This window comes from Cupressus sempervirens, chromosome 7, assembly GCF_028749045.1.
Source record: "Cupressus sempervirens isolate cs-2001-9-10 chromosome 7, ASM2874904v1, whole genome shotgun sequence".
NCBI classification, from domain to species: Eukaryota; Viridiplantae; Streptophyta; class Pinopsida; order Cupressales; family Cupressaceae; genus Cupressus; species Cupressus sempervirens.
In genome coordinates this window covers 848,035,609-848,048,944 of record NC_143124.1, presented here as the reverse complement: position 1 = coordinate 848,048,944, position 13,336 = coordinate 848,035,609, and the positions used below count along the sequence as shown (strand labels likewise).

The following is a 13,336-nucleotide window of genomic DNA, read 5'->3' as shown; positions in this document are numbered from 1 at the left end:
TTTGCCTATTTTGGCACTTACAGTTCTTTTTGTTGTTGTTCGTGTTGAAAAACATGAACAAACTCAATGCAAAACTAGCTCATGTTTGCAAACTAAAACTTGCTCTGACACATAAAATTATTATGAAATGGTTTGCTATCGATAACTATTAGCAACTAGCACTATTTAAGTAATTTCTTATAGGGTTGCATATTAAATTTCATCAAAAAATATGTAAAAACCCTATCTTTCAAAACCATACTTGCATACAAAACATGATTCATGTCCTTCAAACAACAAAACATTTCACAAAAGTTCCTTGCAGTTTGGGGGTATGCAACTTTCTATCAATTTGACAAAACCGGTACCCTATCTTATACCCTCTCAAACCAATCTAATATCTCACTAGGAAAACTCCTTGGCCATCACAAGATTTTAATCAAAGTTCCTATTTCAAACCAAAATAATATTGACAACTAGTAGTGTTTAAATCATTTCTTGTGAAGTTGCATTCCACATTTCATCAAAAAAATTTAAAACCCTATCTTTTCAAACCCATACTCGCATACGAAACAAGATTCATGTCCTTCACACAACAAAACATTTCACAAATGTCCCGTGCAGTTTAGGAGTATGCAACTTTCTATCAATTTAACAAAATTGGTACCCTATCTAATTGACACCCTCTAAAACCAATCTAAAATCTCACAAGTAAACTCATTGGCCATTACAAGAGCTTAATCAAAGTTTGTAATGTCTCCTTTTTATCATGACCATGATAGTGGATGGATTTAGGCTATTATTGGGTCCTTGAAGGCTAACACTAGGGATTACTAGGATCCTGTTGAGGGTTATGACTCCATATGGTGGGACTCATTATTTATAGTAAGTCAATGGATAGTCCCGGTGAGCTCAAATGAGTTACAGGAGTTGAATGATTCTCTCAGTTTTTATATGGCTTTTCGTTTGGGCTCCAAGAATCTTGGAGGGAACATCATTTTTCAGTGAATCACCCCATCAAGTTCATTCATTGTCTTTTTTCATCTGGATCACTCGTGTGCTGTTAGATTTTGATTTTTATGCTTCTTTAGTCATTTTTGCAAGACAACTAAATTATGATTATTACTTAATTAAATACGCTGAGGTTGTTATTTTTGTTGGTATTGTATATTGGCCAACTTCATATCATAGCTCATTGAAATTAGTTTGAAGAGTTTTAAATCTTGGGCACAGAAAACAATATCCTTGTGTATCAAAATATCATAATATTGTTGAAAAGGTCATTTTTGGAGCCAAAGGGAGTTAATAAGTTACATTATTCAAATATTTGCCTAAGTATAATGCAAAGGGCTATTAAGTGAAAGGTCTATCTAAGAAGCTACATGGTGTTTGGTGTGATGGTGAAGATTTGGACTTTTAAATGTTATAAAAAGCACTCCGTGAGAAGGATCAATCGTCTATTGCTTGTGTTATTTTATTGTGCACTTCGAAACATTGTTGGAGAATCGTTGGTTCTTCACCAATTTTAGCACTTTGAATCTGTGAAACACCGGTTGAATTGTGCTCTATCTGCTGAGTATTGGTTTGAGATTTATCTGAGGATTGAATGGTGTTGTTGTACACCATTCAATTGATTATCTGACTATGTTTTGGAGATTGACTGGAATGAGTCTCATGGCGTTGAATTTGTTGCAACGCTTCTGCAAATTTGGTGTCGTTTTGATGAGCTATAAAGTGGCAGCGATCTGCATTTTATAGTTGCGATTTCATTACTTGGACTTGCGTTCCAAGTCTGTGCTACGTCTTGTTTTCTGGCAGCGTTTACTATTTACACGCTGCATATTTCCATCTGTTGTAACAACATTTCATTCATTGGGTTTGAATTCTTCACAATATGGAGGGCGTGGTTTATTCTGAGGTTGTGGTTAATAATCTAGGAGTGGCGTTACAGCTAGAGACTATTAATTATTGTAGATCACTTCTAGCCTTCAAGTTGAATCTACTATATCATCCAGGTTTCCCAAGTTCATTAAATGTTTAGAATTAAATTAAATGTTTCTTGGTTGTAGGCGTAGATTTACATGCAAGAATTCTTATATATGCATTTCAAATGATTGAGAGTACTTGTCATTGCTTCTTGTTTCTTTTCTTAGCCATCGTTGAGTTATTTTGCAAGTATTTGAACATCATTTAAGACCATTCCAAGCAAGCAAATAAAAACTGAACATAAAGGACAGCAAGATATAGATTTCATGCAAAGTGTTTTACAAAATGTCAAACATCTAGATGTGAAGCAATTTGATGTTTGCTAGAGTTAGAACCAGCAGGGTTATTACAAAGTTCCTATTTCAAACGGAAAAATATTAGCAACTAGCAGTGCTCAAGTCATTTCTTGCAGGGTTGCATTCCAAATTTCATCAAAAAATATTTAAAAACCCTATCTTTTCAAAACTATACTTGCATATGAAACATGATTCATGTTCTTCACACAACAAAACATTTCACAAAGGTCCCTTGCAGTTTGGGAGTATGCAACTTTCTATCAATCTGAGAAAACAGGTACCCTATCTCATAGACACCCTCTCAAACCAATCTAACATCTCACCAAGAAAACTCCTTGACCATCACAAGAGCTTAATCAAAGTTTCTATATTTGAAGCTTTTTATATGGGTCCCTTAGAAGCCTATTTTGAATGTATTTGCTTGAGTTTCTGAAAAAGTCTCAGCGGTTTGCCCTGGCCAGACACCAAGAAGTGGTGTATGCCCATTTTGGCACTTACAGTTCCTTCTTTTGTTGTTTTGCACAAGCGTTGACAAACATGAACAAACTCAATGCCAAAATGGCTCATGTTTGCAAACTAAAACTTGCTCCGATACATAAAATTATTATGAAATGGTTTGGCTTCAGTAACTATTAACAGTTTACCTTCCTATAGCAGTGACAGTTTCTCCCTGCAGTAAGATGTTATGCAGGCAGGTTGCTTGTATGGCACAAACCTTGGACACGTCAACTAACATGGTGCAACATGGATTAAAGGTAGCATTCCCAAGATAAGAATGTGGTCTCGCAAGGTTGGCGTGGATTTTAAATTAGCCTGATGAGTAGTAAAAATGCCACTTGGCAAAATGGCAAAAACAAATTTAAAACCCACACATTTTAAGCAACAAAAGAACAGTTCAAACACTATTCAAATTTAAGTTCAAACTATTTCAAACTCGCTTATATTATTTTGTCAACATTGGAATGATTTTGACTAAAGTTCAAAGAGATTTTCCAGTAGGGATATTTATCTTCTATAAAGTAAGCCTTGTGATGAGTCAACACTAACAAAATGGTATCAAATCCATGTAAATAATCCAAGACTTAATTGATATTCAGGTATGATGAATCTATGAATAATTTTTTAACAGAACTTAATTAAATAGTGCTATACATTACATTTTTATAGAAAGTATAAGTAAACTATGAACCTAAAACAGATGAGTTCTAAAATGATTTTCCACATAATTTCACATTTATTTTAGAATATATTGTCTAATTAAACTCAAGGTCCTGGCAAAAGAAGTCTCTTAATGGAGAAGAAATTAAAAGTAACTGGTATTCAAACAGAGATAATTGTTTGCTAAATGTTACAAGATTTTTGGGGTCGCTACCTGCTTCCTTATTGTCAGTGTCATTTCACATGAACTGAATATACTCTTTTCAAGATATCCGCTGGGATAGTAGTTCGAAAATTCTTGTTAATTGAGAAACAGATAGCAGAGTGGAGCAGAGACCTCCATTTATCCTGCGATTTATCATGCATAAAATAAACACCAGATGTGATAAAAAATTAACTACATAACCCATGAAATTATTAAGAGTTAATTGAGGAAACAAGCCTTTAAGAAGACCTTTAAGTCTGCTGCAGTACGCAACTTAAATGTAGAAAAATACATTTCTTTAATATCTCGCCACCTGGAGAATAAAACAACATCAGAACTTTGGTGCACATTAGACAAAACCAAGAATAAACTTAAGATGTTAAAACTTTGCACTTTATTTAGAAAGACCACCATTAATATGAAATTGTTTGTATCTATGCATTGACTATTATAGTAAGTCTCATAAAATGCTATCTCAGTTTTCAAATTAGAAAGAAAGCCCATGAAATGCAAATAAGGAATTCAGTAATCTTAATTTGAAGATATGATGGTTCACATTCTACAAGAAAGATGTCATCAAACTTTTTACGCAATAGCCTATTAAGTTATCAAAACAATTTAGGTATTTTAATCAAGGCTACCTTCCAGTTCCAAACTTTTCAACAGCACAGACCAGGCATTCTACTTCTAATTCATCAAACCGATGTGATGGCCGTCTCAACCATGCAGCTTGGCATTTGAGCCTCTTTCTAGAAGTACAATGGTTCTTTTCAGTAGAGGTGTGTACTTCATTTAGGCTTTTTTTCTTTTTCTCCATACTAGGTCGCTCTTCTGTATAATGTTCCTTGAAAGCATATGTATGTTCTGCTGTATTTGATCTCTGCTTCTCACCTGTATTTGAATTCAAAACTTTAACCTTGTTTACTGGAGATTCTGTTAATCTGTTGCTAAGACTATCCATCAAATCCATGTCTTTCCACATCTCTTCTCTAAAAATGTCCTTGTCAAATTCATTCATGCGTTCATAAGCTTGCGATGGTTCAATGGTGTCATGTCTATTGCAATGCTCTGCTGAAGACGATAGCTCCAATCCATTGTACTGCCTATTCTCCTTATTACAGTTGATACCTTTTAATGATCCTCCACTGGTTTGAGGCAACTGAAAGTTTGAAATGCTACCATTATTTCGCAAATCCTTGCATTTTTTGGAACTCTTCTCTTCAACAGAAAGATAGGAAGCGTTTTCCTTTTTGTTCACGAGGAAAATATTCCGCTTACAGATTTTAGGAGGACAAGTATTGGGTGGCATATCCAGCACATTAGTTCCACCATTGCAATGCATGCATGTCATGGCAGTTTCTGCATTGTTTGTCAACTTAGCATTCCATGGCTTCACTGTTTCATGACTCTGTTGAAGAGAATTTATTTCATTTTTACTAATTACCACCAAATTCTCATCCATTCTACAAGATTGAACTGGAGAACTGGGGGAACAAAGAAATCCATCCAGGAATTCATCGTCATTAACATCCTTGCCTTCTTGACCTGAATTTTTCCTGTCTCCATTGTGTATCTGTTGTTTTGAAGAATTATTCATTGATTTATACTTTGTGCATTCCTGGAGTATGTCCAAAATCTTTAGATAACCTTCTTTAGCTTTATTGCTACGTTTTTTCAAAAGAATTTTCTGACAGACAAAACAAAATCAAGTCAAACACAAACCTTCTCTGAAGAGAAACAAGAGCAAGTTTTATCTGCAATAAAAACCATTCATATGAACATGAGATCATATATGACATTTTAGAAGCAAAAAGCAAAAAGCTGGACACTGACATTTTACTGTTGACATAGTCTTCATCATACTTTTTATTTCTAGAAGATCAAATTGAAGGTCTTTGAACTTCTGTCTCTGCATGTCAGTCTGCTCTTGCATTGCAAACTCAATTTCCTGCAGCAGATGATCTGGAAAGATATTACTTCTTGGAAACAACTTATCAATGACATGCACAAAAACATGCTTGTGTGGCCTTAAAACCAAATTACTAAACTGCAATTTTTTATCCTCTTTAATGCTTGATTGAATTTTAAATGCAAATGCATCCACCAGAATATAGCATGTTTTCTGTGGCCTATAAACTGCCTCCTCGGAACCATTAAATAAATACTCTCCAATATTTTACCTTGCAAATACGTTCCACCCTTTTCAAACCAGAACTGCAATTCTTATTAGCGCCAGTTCTGCATCATTGTAACCAATAGCATGATGTTAAAAATTATAGTTGCTTGCCTAATGCTTTGAATAATAAATCATACAGAATATACAAATATGGCATTTAAAAAATTAAAAACAGGGGGTACTTACCTCTGCTTTTTAAATTTTGTATGTAACTCATTAAGGATACAGCAGATGGAAGTCAAAGATTCATCTAGTTTCTGAATTATTTTCAAGTTTAACTTTGCTCTTATTTTGTGCTTGATCTTTGCCATAATGAGCTTGATTTGCCTGGGTATGTTCAAATTCAGCAGCCCAAAAGTTAACGAAAGGCAAGTAATCCACTCTAGTAAAAATGAACAAGATAAGCTTCTCTTAAAATGAAATGATCTAATGGATGAATCTATTTGAGTACTTATCAGCTGATATGGGGCTATAATTTTCTGAATCAGAATGCTTCCAGAATTCATTTACAGGTGCTGACGGCAAACAATGTAAAGAACATCAGTAAATTTCAAATTTTGGTCTCAGACAATTCTCTTTCACCTTTTTGATAGACAACAAGTTTTATTGGAATATTTAATGTACCTTTGTATGTTTCTGATGTATCTTGAATGCCAATATTCTCTACCAAAAACCTCCTAGATGGTTCTTTGCACAGCTTTCCCACCCCTGTAAGCAATAAAATACAGCTATCAGAAAATATTAGGCAATGCACTTCTAGGACACTTTTTCTTACCTTCTTCGGATGGTGTAATATAGTTCTACAAGAAACTAGAGTTACGTAAATGAATGAAAATTTTGATGGGTCCTTCATGCTAAGGTTAGAGTCCCATAAGGGAGGCTTCAGGATCTATTTTAAGGAGTGGGAGGTCCCTTGAAGTCAAAAAGAAATTTCTATAGGATTAATTGGAATATTTTTTCTCAAAACTAGCAGCCCATACTTTTAGGGTTGCAGACTTGCACGGGTGCAGAACATCAGAGGCTAGAAATTGCCCCAACAGCATAGACTTTTTTCTGCCACTTTCAATCATCTGAAGTTTCTCAATTTTTATCTATAATTCCCAGCAAACTGTGCATATGACCCTAGGTATAGGTACTCACCCCCAAGACCAAAAGTGGCTCCACAACACTAATGCCCATCAAGCTCTGTATCACAATGGTACTCCACTCCTTGTAGGGAATCAAAGAAGTTCTCCATCATGCCACATTGATCCCATCCATCATAAGAAGCAAAACAGGCATCTCTCAAAATGAAGATTATGAAATGATAACTCTACATCCATATCAAATAGTAGATTAACTTGAATCTGAAAATAATTGTTGTCTCTTGTAATGACCTCATTCTTTACCAATGACCAGATACTCCCCACATCATTTTGCATGTATGTATATGGTATCCTTCCTTCGTCATTCCTCTCAGCACTACCATTCAGCCCTCCTTCTGAGATTTCAGCTCCATAGATTTTAAGTTCAAGGGGATCTCACCAAAAGAATGAAGTCATTGCATTCCAAGAACAACATTTGTACTCTCATATTCACAACATAAAAATCATTTTTCAATTCAAAGTGATTAAATATGAGCATCAATTGTGGGATCTTCCTCATGCAAGACATAGTGTGACTGTTTGCAACCATGACTCTGAAAGCTAAAAATACCTTAGTCTTGAGTCCACGTAGTGCCACAATCTCTTCATTGATGAAATTATCAATAGCTCATATCCATAACAGCAAAAAATTTCTGCACTTTCAATATACCTCTAACCCTAAATGAATCATTTCTTTTCTAAAGAACCTAGCTAGTATACCTTCAATTTCCCTATCTTTCTTAGACTCATTTGATGATTCTTCTTGCTCACTTTTCTCCATTTCAGCTTGTATGAATTTTTATGGTTCTGAATTATCAGATGAATATGCCTCCAATTGACGCTTTTTTCCCCTTTCTAGCCATTTATCTTGTGGCCCATGTTCCATGCATGTGTAACAAAGGTTTTTCTTCCTCAGGTCCTTTCTAAAGTCATCTTCTAGCTTCTTCATAGAGGGTTCTTTCAGCTGGACGTTTTCCTTGTTCTCATGTTTCCTCCCCTTTTCATCCTGCAAGATCTGGGCCACGAATTTATTTTTGGGGATACCAAACTCTGTGCTCCTAGCTTCCTCATAGCCTTCTATAAACTTGGTAGATCAAAGGCCTTAACCATCCTATAATATGCTCTGTTAGTCTGTCACTGAAAAGGATTATAAACCTCCTCTTTGCAACATTAAGAACCGTAGTTAATAACCTCCAAATCTCTGAGAGTGTAATAACCCCATCTGGTTATGGTTTTAACAAACGTCCACTTCCTTCACTAATTAGAGTTTAATCAAACACTGGGCAATGAACTCAAAATGTTAATTTCTTCGATTTCCAAATTTCCACACTCAGATAATTTAGAAGTCGGGCAATTTCCTGAATAATTCTGATTTAATTATATATGAAGCTTCTGCAAGTAGCATGGATTTCTTAACACAATCAATTAACAAATTAAACTATTCCCTTTGTAAACAATTCTGTGAATGCAATGCCAGAAAACTAACTTAATTCTGCCAATGAAATTGATGGAAAGTAAACACAAACTGTCATTAACTTATTCCAAATGTAAATTGCATATAAAGAACCTGAAATATTTATCTGAGTCTCCAACAAGCTGCCAGTGACTGGATATCAATCTTAAATGCTACTTTCACCAATAACAATGACAGTCCAAAATAGTGGCAAAACCAGGCCTGTGTGTGGATCTCAAGCTGCCTGTTCGTAGGTCAAACTTCAAGGTGAATGATGCCCAGCTTTGTCTGCAATTGTCAGACCCTCTGGATAGTTAGCCGCTGCCCTAGATGCAAAGTGAATTGCATACCAAAAAACTCGCCAAAAATCAGGAGTTAGCTCTGTAACCTGGCGCCAATATTCTGGAAATTTGGGTGCCTTAAATCTGCAATTAAAATCGTCCAGTTTTTGTGCAAACACATAGAAGCTGACCGTGTTTAAGACTCCCCCGCGAAGCCACAAATCGCAGCACCTCTGCACAATTTTGTGAGCCAATTATTGGCACTAGAACCTGCAAACACGGGCCATGAAATTTCACCATGCATGTCCCACAATGACAATGCCAAATGCAACTACAGTGATGTCAATTCCCTAGGCAAAATGTGCACTCAGTTGCAAATGAATTGGAACACATGACTGGATCGTTGTAAAAAAACCCAACCGGTTTAACCTTGACAAGCACCAACTTCCTTCACAATTCAGTGGTTTGACATTTCATCAAACACTTCTCCCTCAAACTGTAAACCATTTCCTGATCAATAGAGATAATGTAATACCCTTTGCTTGGTTGGTTATTAATGCTACCTCCATTTATTTGGATTTTTAATATATATGATGACAAAGAGAATGAAAATGCTGAAAATTAACAAAAAAATTTCAACCAGTTCAGGTATTAAAAACGTTATTACCATTATTTATAAACATCCAATGGACATTCTATATGAAATTTATGAAGTGTGGAACCTGTGATAACTCCAGCATCAAACAATGTCTTCAACACAAGTCTGACTGTAGCTGATATGCAGCAGACAATTCTCCCTCATAGACTAACGCCACTCATAATGAAATTGCAAACCTTAAACTTCCAACCGCAGACCCCAAATTATTAAATGCAGGTCCAAATATGTGCTTGTGGCCCAGCAAAGGTGATTTCAGGCTTAAAATAGGAGAATGCAGACCTCCACGCAGGTCTTCTAAATCTGATGGCAAGCCTCCAAACTTGAACGCAGCTTCACTATATCAGACCCCAGGCCCTCCTAAGGTAAATGCAGATCTTTCTAAGGTGAACGCAGGCCACAAAAGATAACTTGGGGACTTCCAATCATAGCCGCAGCCTGCACAAACTTAAACGCCACTTCACACAGCAATAGCATCCACTTTCCACAGGCCCAAACAATGCCCAAAAAGTCACAACCACAGCATCTATTTCCAGAATATATGATCACTTCAGTTCTGCATATAAACAAGATCAATTTTCCAGGAAAGAAGACCCAAGTTGCTAACAGTCTCCAATGCCTAACTCTAATTACGAATCCCACCTAATTGGATTACCCAGTTGCAATTATAATCCCAGTGATACCTTCAACAAATCCCTACCTTCTGAGTCGCAATAAGCACAGTAATAGAAGACACTCCAGAAATCTCATAACTGATTCACAATACCTCGGCTGTGACTCCGAACCCTTTTACATCAGCAAGGACATAGAAAATCAGAACTTCACGAAAATGTCACAAAGATGACAAAGCAAATTAAGATAATCAAATGATCGGATCCTTTTCTCATCATATGGGCTCATATTTTTAATCTCTGAATGGCACAAGTTTTTCAAATGAACTCAGCAATCAGCTCACGCTCGACAGAGGTCTTATGCAAAACACATTTTGTATTCTAGACAGAGCGGAATACTGTGATATTGACTTTGGTTCATCCGCCTCCATGTTCAATGAGAAAAAAAACTCAGAGGCAAGGTGACATTTTGACAACATGGTTCCAACCATCGAAGAGCAAGAAGAGTAAGCTCCCAAGGACTCTGTTCCGAACCAATATGAAGCGAGAAACAATAGATATCTTGGCCCTGTTGCTGAGACTAAAAGGACATGAGGAAGTCCTTAATTTTATTGAGCACCATTTCTTTCTGGTGCAAGTGATATGTGTTGATGGACAGTACATTGATTGGCCTCAAACCATTTGTGATGAGTTGAGTAGCTAGATTAACTCAGCAAAGGCATTCCAACAATTTTACATGTCATCATATCTGGTATACATTCTGGTGACCCATCATTTGTGGTCGGGCTTGCCAAGCATCAAGGATTTTAACGAAGACACTAAGGTTTATGAATTCTACCCCTGTTTGCAACTGGAGAAAAGCTATGAATAGTATGTGAAGGTAAATGGTGCCTTCACTGTGAGCCTATGCAAAGAGCTAAAAGGGTGCCTAGAACAGAGATTTTCACCAGAGGCAATTTCAGCAGTGACCAATTTGGGTGTTGCTTCATTCAATTTCCTGGCATTCTCTTACATCCGAATTGGTGCATTCAATGGCTTTCCAAAGAGGTTTCCCAGGTACCTTGATGAAAAGGTAGTATTAATTGAATTATGTAGATAGGTTCTGGAAGTTAATACCTTGTGCTCAGCTATTAAGAAAGTGAGAATTCCTTTCCCAATTGTTGAAGGATCACTCTTGGGCATCTAGGTCAGATGCAAGGAATTTAATAAAGGCCTTTGAAGGCAAGATCAAATTGAAAGACTATGAATTCATTAGGCCACAGTATGATCCAGTGAATTATGTGAAGGATCATCTACAACTCGGCTCTAGCTACAAGCATGTGCCTGATATTGAGGATTATTGGGCTGATTGCAATACTGAGATTAAGACCAAAGAGAAGTTTTGGTCTAGGCTCACAACAAGGGAAGTTAAATTGTACAATGTGATCATTGATGTTAGTGATATAGAGGACAATGATTACCACATGAGGTCCTCTACCTATGAGAAAGAAATCAAGGACACTCCCATAGTGTCAACTCCACTCGAAGGTCCCAGGGTAGATAAGATGGAAATCCTGATGGATGACATCATTAAGCAGACCAATAAGTGGGCAGAATGGACAAGAGCCACAAGAAAGAGGATGGGTGCTATAGGCTCATCTGCAGGCATGTCCAGTAGAGCTCAAACTACATCAACGACCACATTTACCGCAGCGGCTACTACTTCAGCCTCTACGGGTCCATCACAGTCTGTTGGCGGAAGAGAAGATCAACCTCCAGAAGAGAACATTCAAGACCCTCTTACTTGTGGAGGAGCTTCTCTACCTGATATAGGTAAAGTTGGAGATAAAGAGTCAGGAAAAGATAAAGAAAAGGAGAAAGAGAAAGATCAATCGGTTGGAAAAGACTCCTCAAACATTCCAATAATCAATCTAGATGGAGATAGAAATCAACCAGGTGATGGAGATGGTGGAGATGGACAAGTGCATGAGACTCCTCAGCAACAACAACAGGAAGGAGATACTGATCAAGGTAATCCACCCGCACTTTCTATGACTAAAACCATAACTTTCCTTTCTCTAGCAGGAAGGAGACACCCCTAGTTGCAAGGAAGTTGTTTGATCCTTCAACACTCCATTCAGTATTGAATGTCCTCAAAATAGAGTCATGGTTGGAGGAAACTATTGATAGAAAGAAGAGGATGGAAGATAGTGCTCCACCAAAGCACCTAACTGCACAAGCCATGCAGCAGCCTACTCCATGCCCCAATTTGAAGAAGAAAAAGACGCTTGCGGCCTTGGCTACTGAAGTGTAAATACCGGACATGTGGAGATTACTACACCGCAGAAGGAGGGAAGATTCAAGAATTAACTCTAGGTGATTTCCAAATGAAGACAATTGACATAGGGCAACCAATGCATGATTCTATGGTTAATATATGGAAATCAACACATGAAAATTCAAGACAGATTAGAAGAATTAAAGTTGGCAAAAGCAACATTGAAGGCCACCAACAAGGAATTCATTGAGTATATCAAAGCAGCGCTTGGACCACTTTTAGTTGTGTCGGTGGACGGTGCTACTACAACTACCTTTGATCCAAAGGGAAAGGAGAACAAAGATTTACTTGTGAAGCTAAAAGAGGAGAGACATTTTGGTCAGATGGGCCGAACATGGATTGAAATTATGGAAATCCAAGGTCCTTCTTTAATTGAGAACCTTGGCAACCTGTTGCTAGATGTTGATAAACTAAAGGAAACAATCACTAGTCATCAAGCCTCTATGCAAGTTGAAGCTCAACGATTGGTAGACGAGGTGATAGATATGAAGAACGATGTAGCCATCAGTCATGGCATCCTAAGAAAAGGGAAAGAGCCATTACACCATTGGAAGCAGTCAGCAGAGTTTAGGTGAAGGTGAATGGTGCCTTCACCATGAGGCTATGCAAAGAGCTACAAGGGTGTCCTGAATGGAGATTTTCACCAGAGGCAATTTCAATGGTGACCCAATTTGGGTGATGCTTCATTCAATTCTTGGCATTCTCTTAAATCCAAATCGGTGCATTCGATGGCTTTCCAAAGTGGTTGCCCAAGTATCCTGATGACAAGGTAGTATTAATTGAATTATGTAGACAGGTTTCAGAAGTTAATACCTTGTGCTCAACTATTAAGAAAGCGGGAATTCCTTTCCCAATCGTTGTAGGATCATACTCGTGCATCTAGGTCAGATGCAAGGAATTTATTTTAGGCCTTTGAAGGCAAGATCAAATTGAAAGACTATGAAGTCATTAGACCACAGTATGATCTAGTGAATTATGTGAAGGATCATCTACAACTTGTTGATGTCAGTTTTGTACCACTACATAACATATAACAATTGAACACTTGATATGGGATATCAAACACTCAATTCCTCTCTTGAAAAGTTAATATTC

The 13,336-nt window shown here is 37.0% G+C and overlaps 1 protein-coding gene across 5 annotated transcripts in view; it reads right to left on the bottom strand.

Annotated features, from left to right (window-relative positions):
• Window positions 1-3,464: 3,464 nt before the first annotated feature.
• The window catches only part of LOC149550078 (uncharacterized), a 49,171-nt gene continuing 39,299 nt past the window's right edge, over window positions 3,465-13,336 (bottom strand). For 2 of the 5 annotated variants that reach the window (XM_089793221.1, XM_089793223.1), the window contains exons 2-10: window positions 6,425-6,508; window positions 6,252-6,315; window positions 5,987-6,127; window positions 5,805-5,862; window positions 5,488-5,572; window positions 5,347-5,378; window positions 4,266-5,242; window positions 3,874-3,937; window positions 3,465-3,767 (exon numbers count right to left, since the gene is read on the bottom strand). In XM_089793221.1, coding sequence (XP_089649347.1) covers window positions 3,654-3,767; window positions 3,874-3,937; window positions 4,266-5,242; window positions 5,347-5,378; window positions 5,488-5,572; window positions 5,805-5,862; window positions 5,987-6,127; window positions 6,252-6,315; window positions 6,425-6,508 — 1,619 coding nt within the window. In that variant the 3' untranslated portion in view covers window positions 3,465-3,653. Of the gene's footprint in view, window positions 3,768-3,873; window positions 3,938-4,265; window positions 5,243-5,346; window positions 5,379-5,457; window positions 5,573-5,804; window positions 5,863-5,986; window positions 6,316-6,424; window positions 6,509-13,336 lie in introns of all 5 variants that reach the window. The other 3 variants (XM_089793219.1, XM_089793220.1, XM_089793222.1) reach the window with 3 other exon arrangements.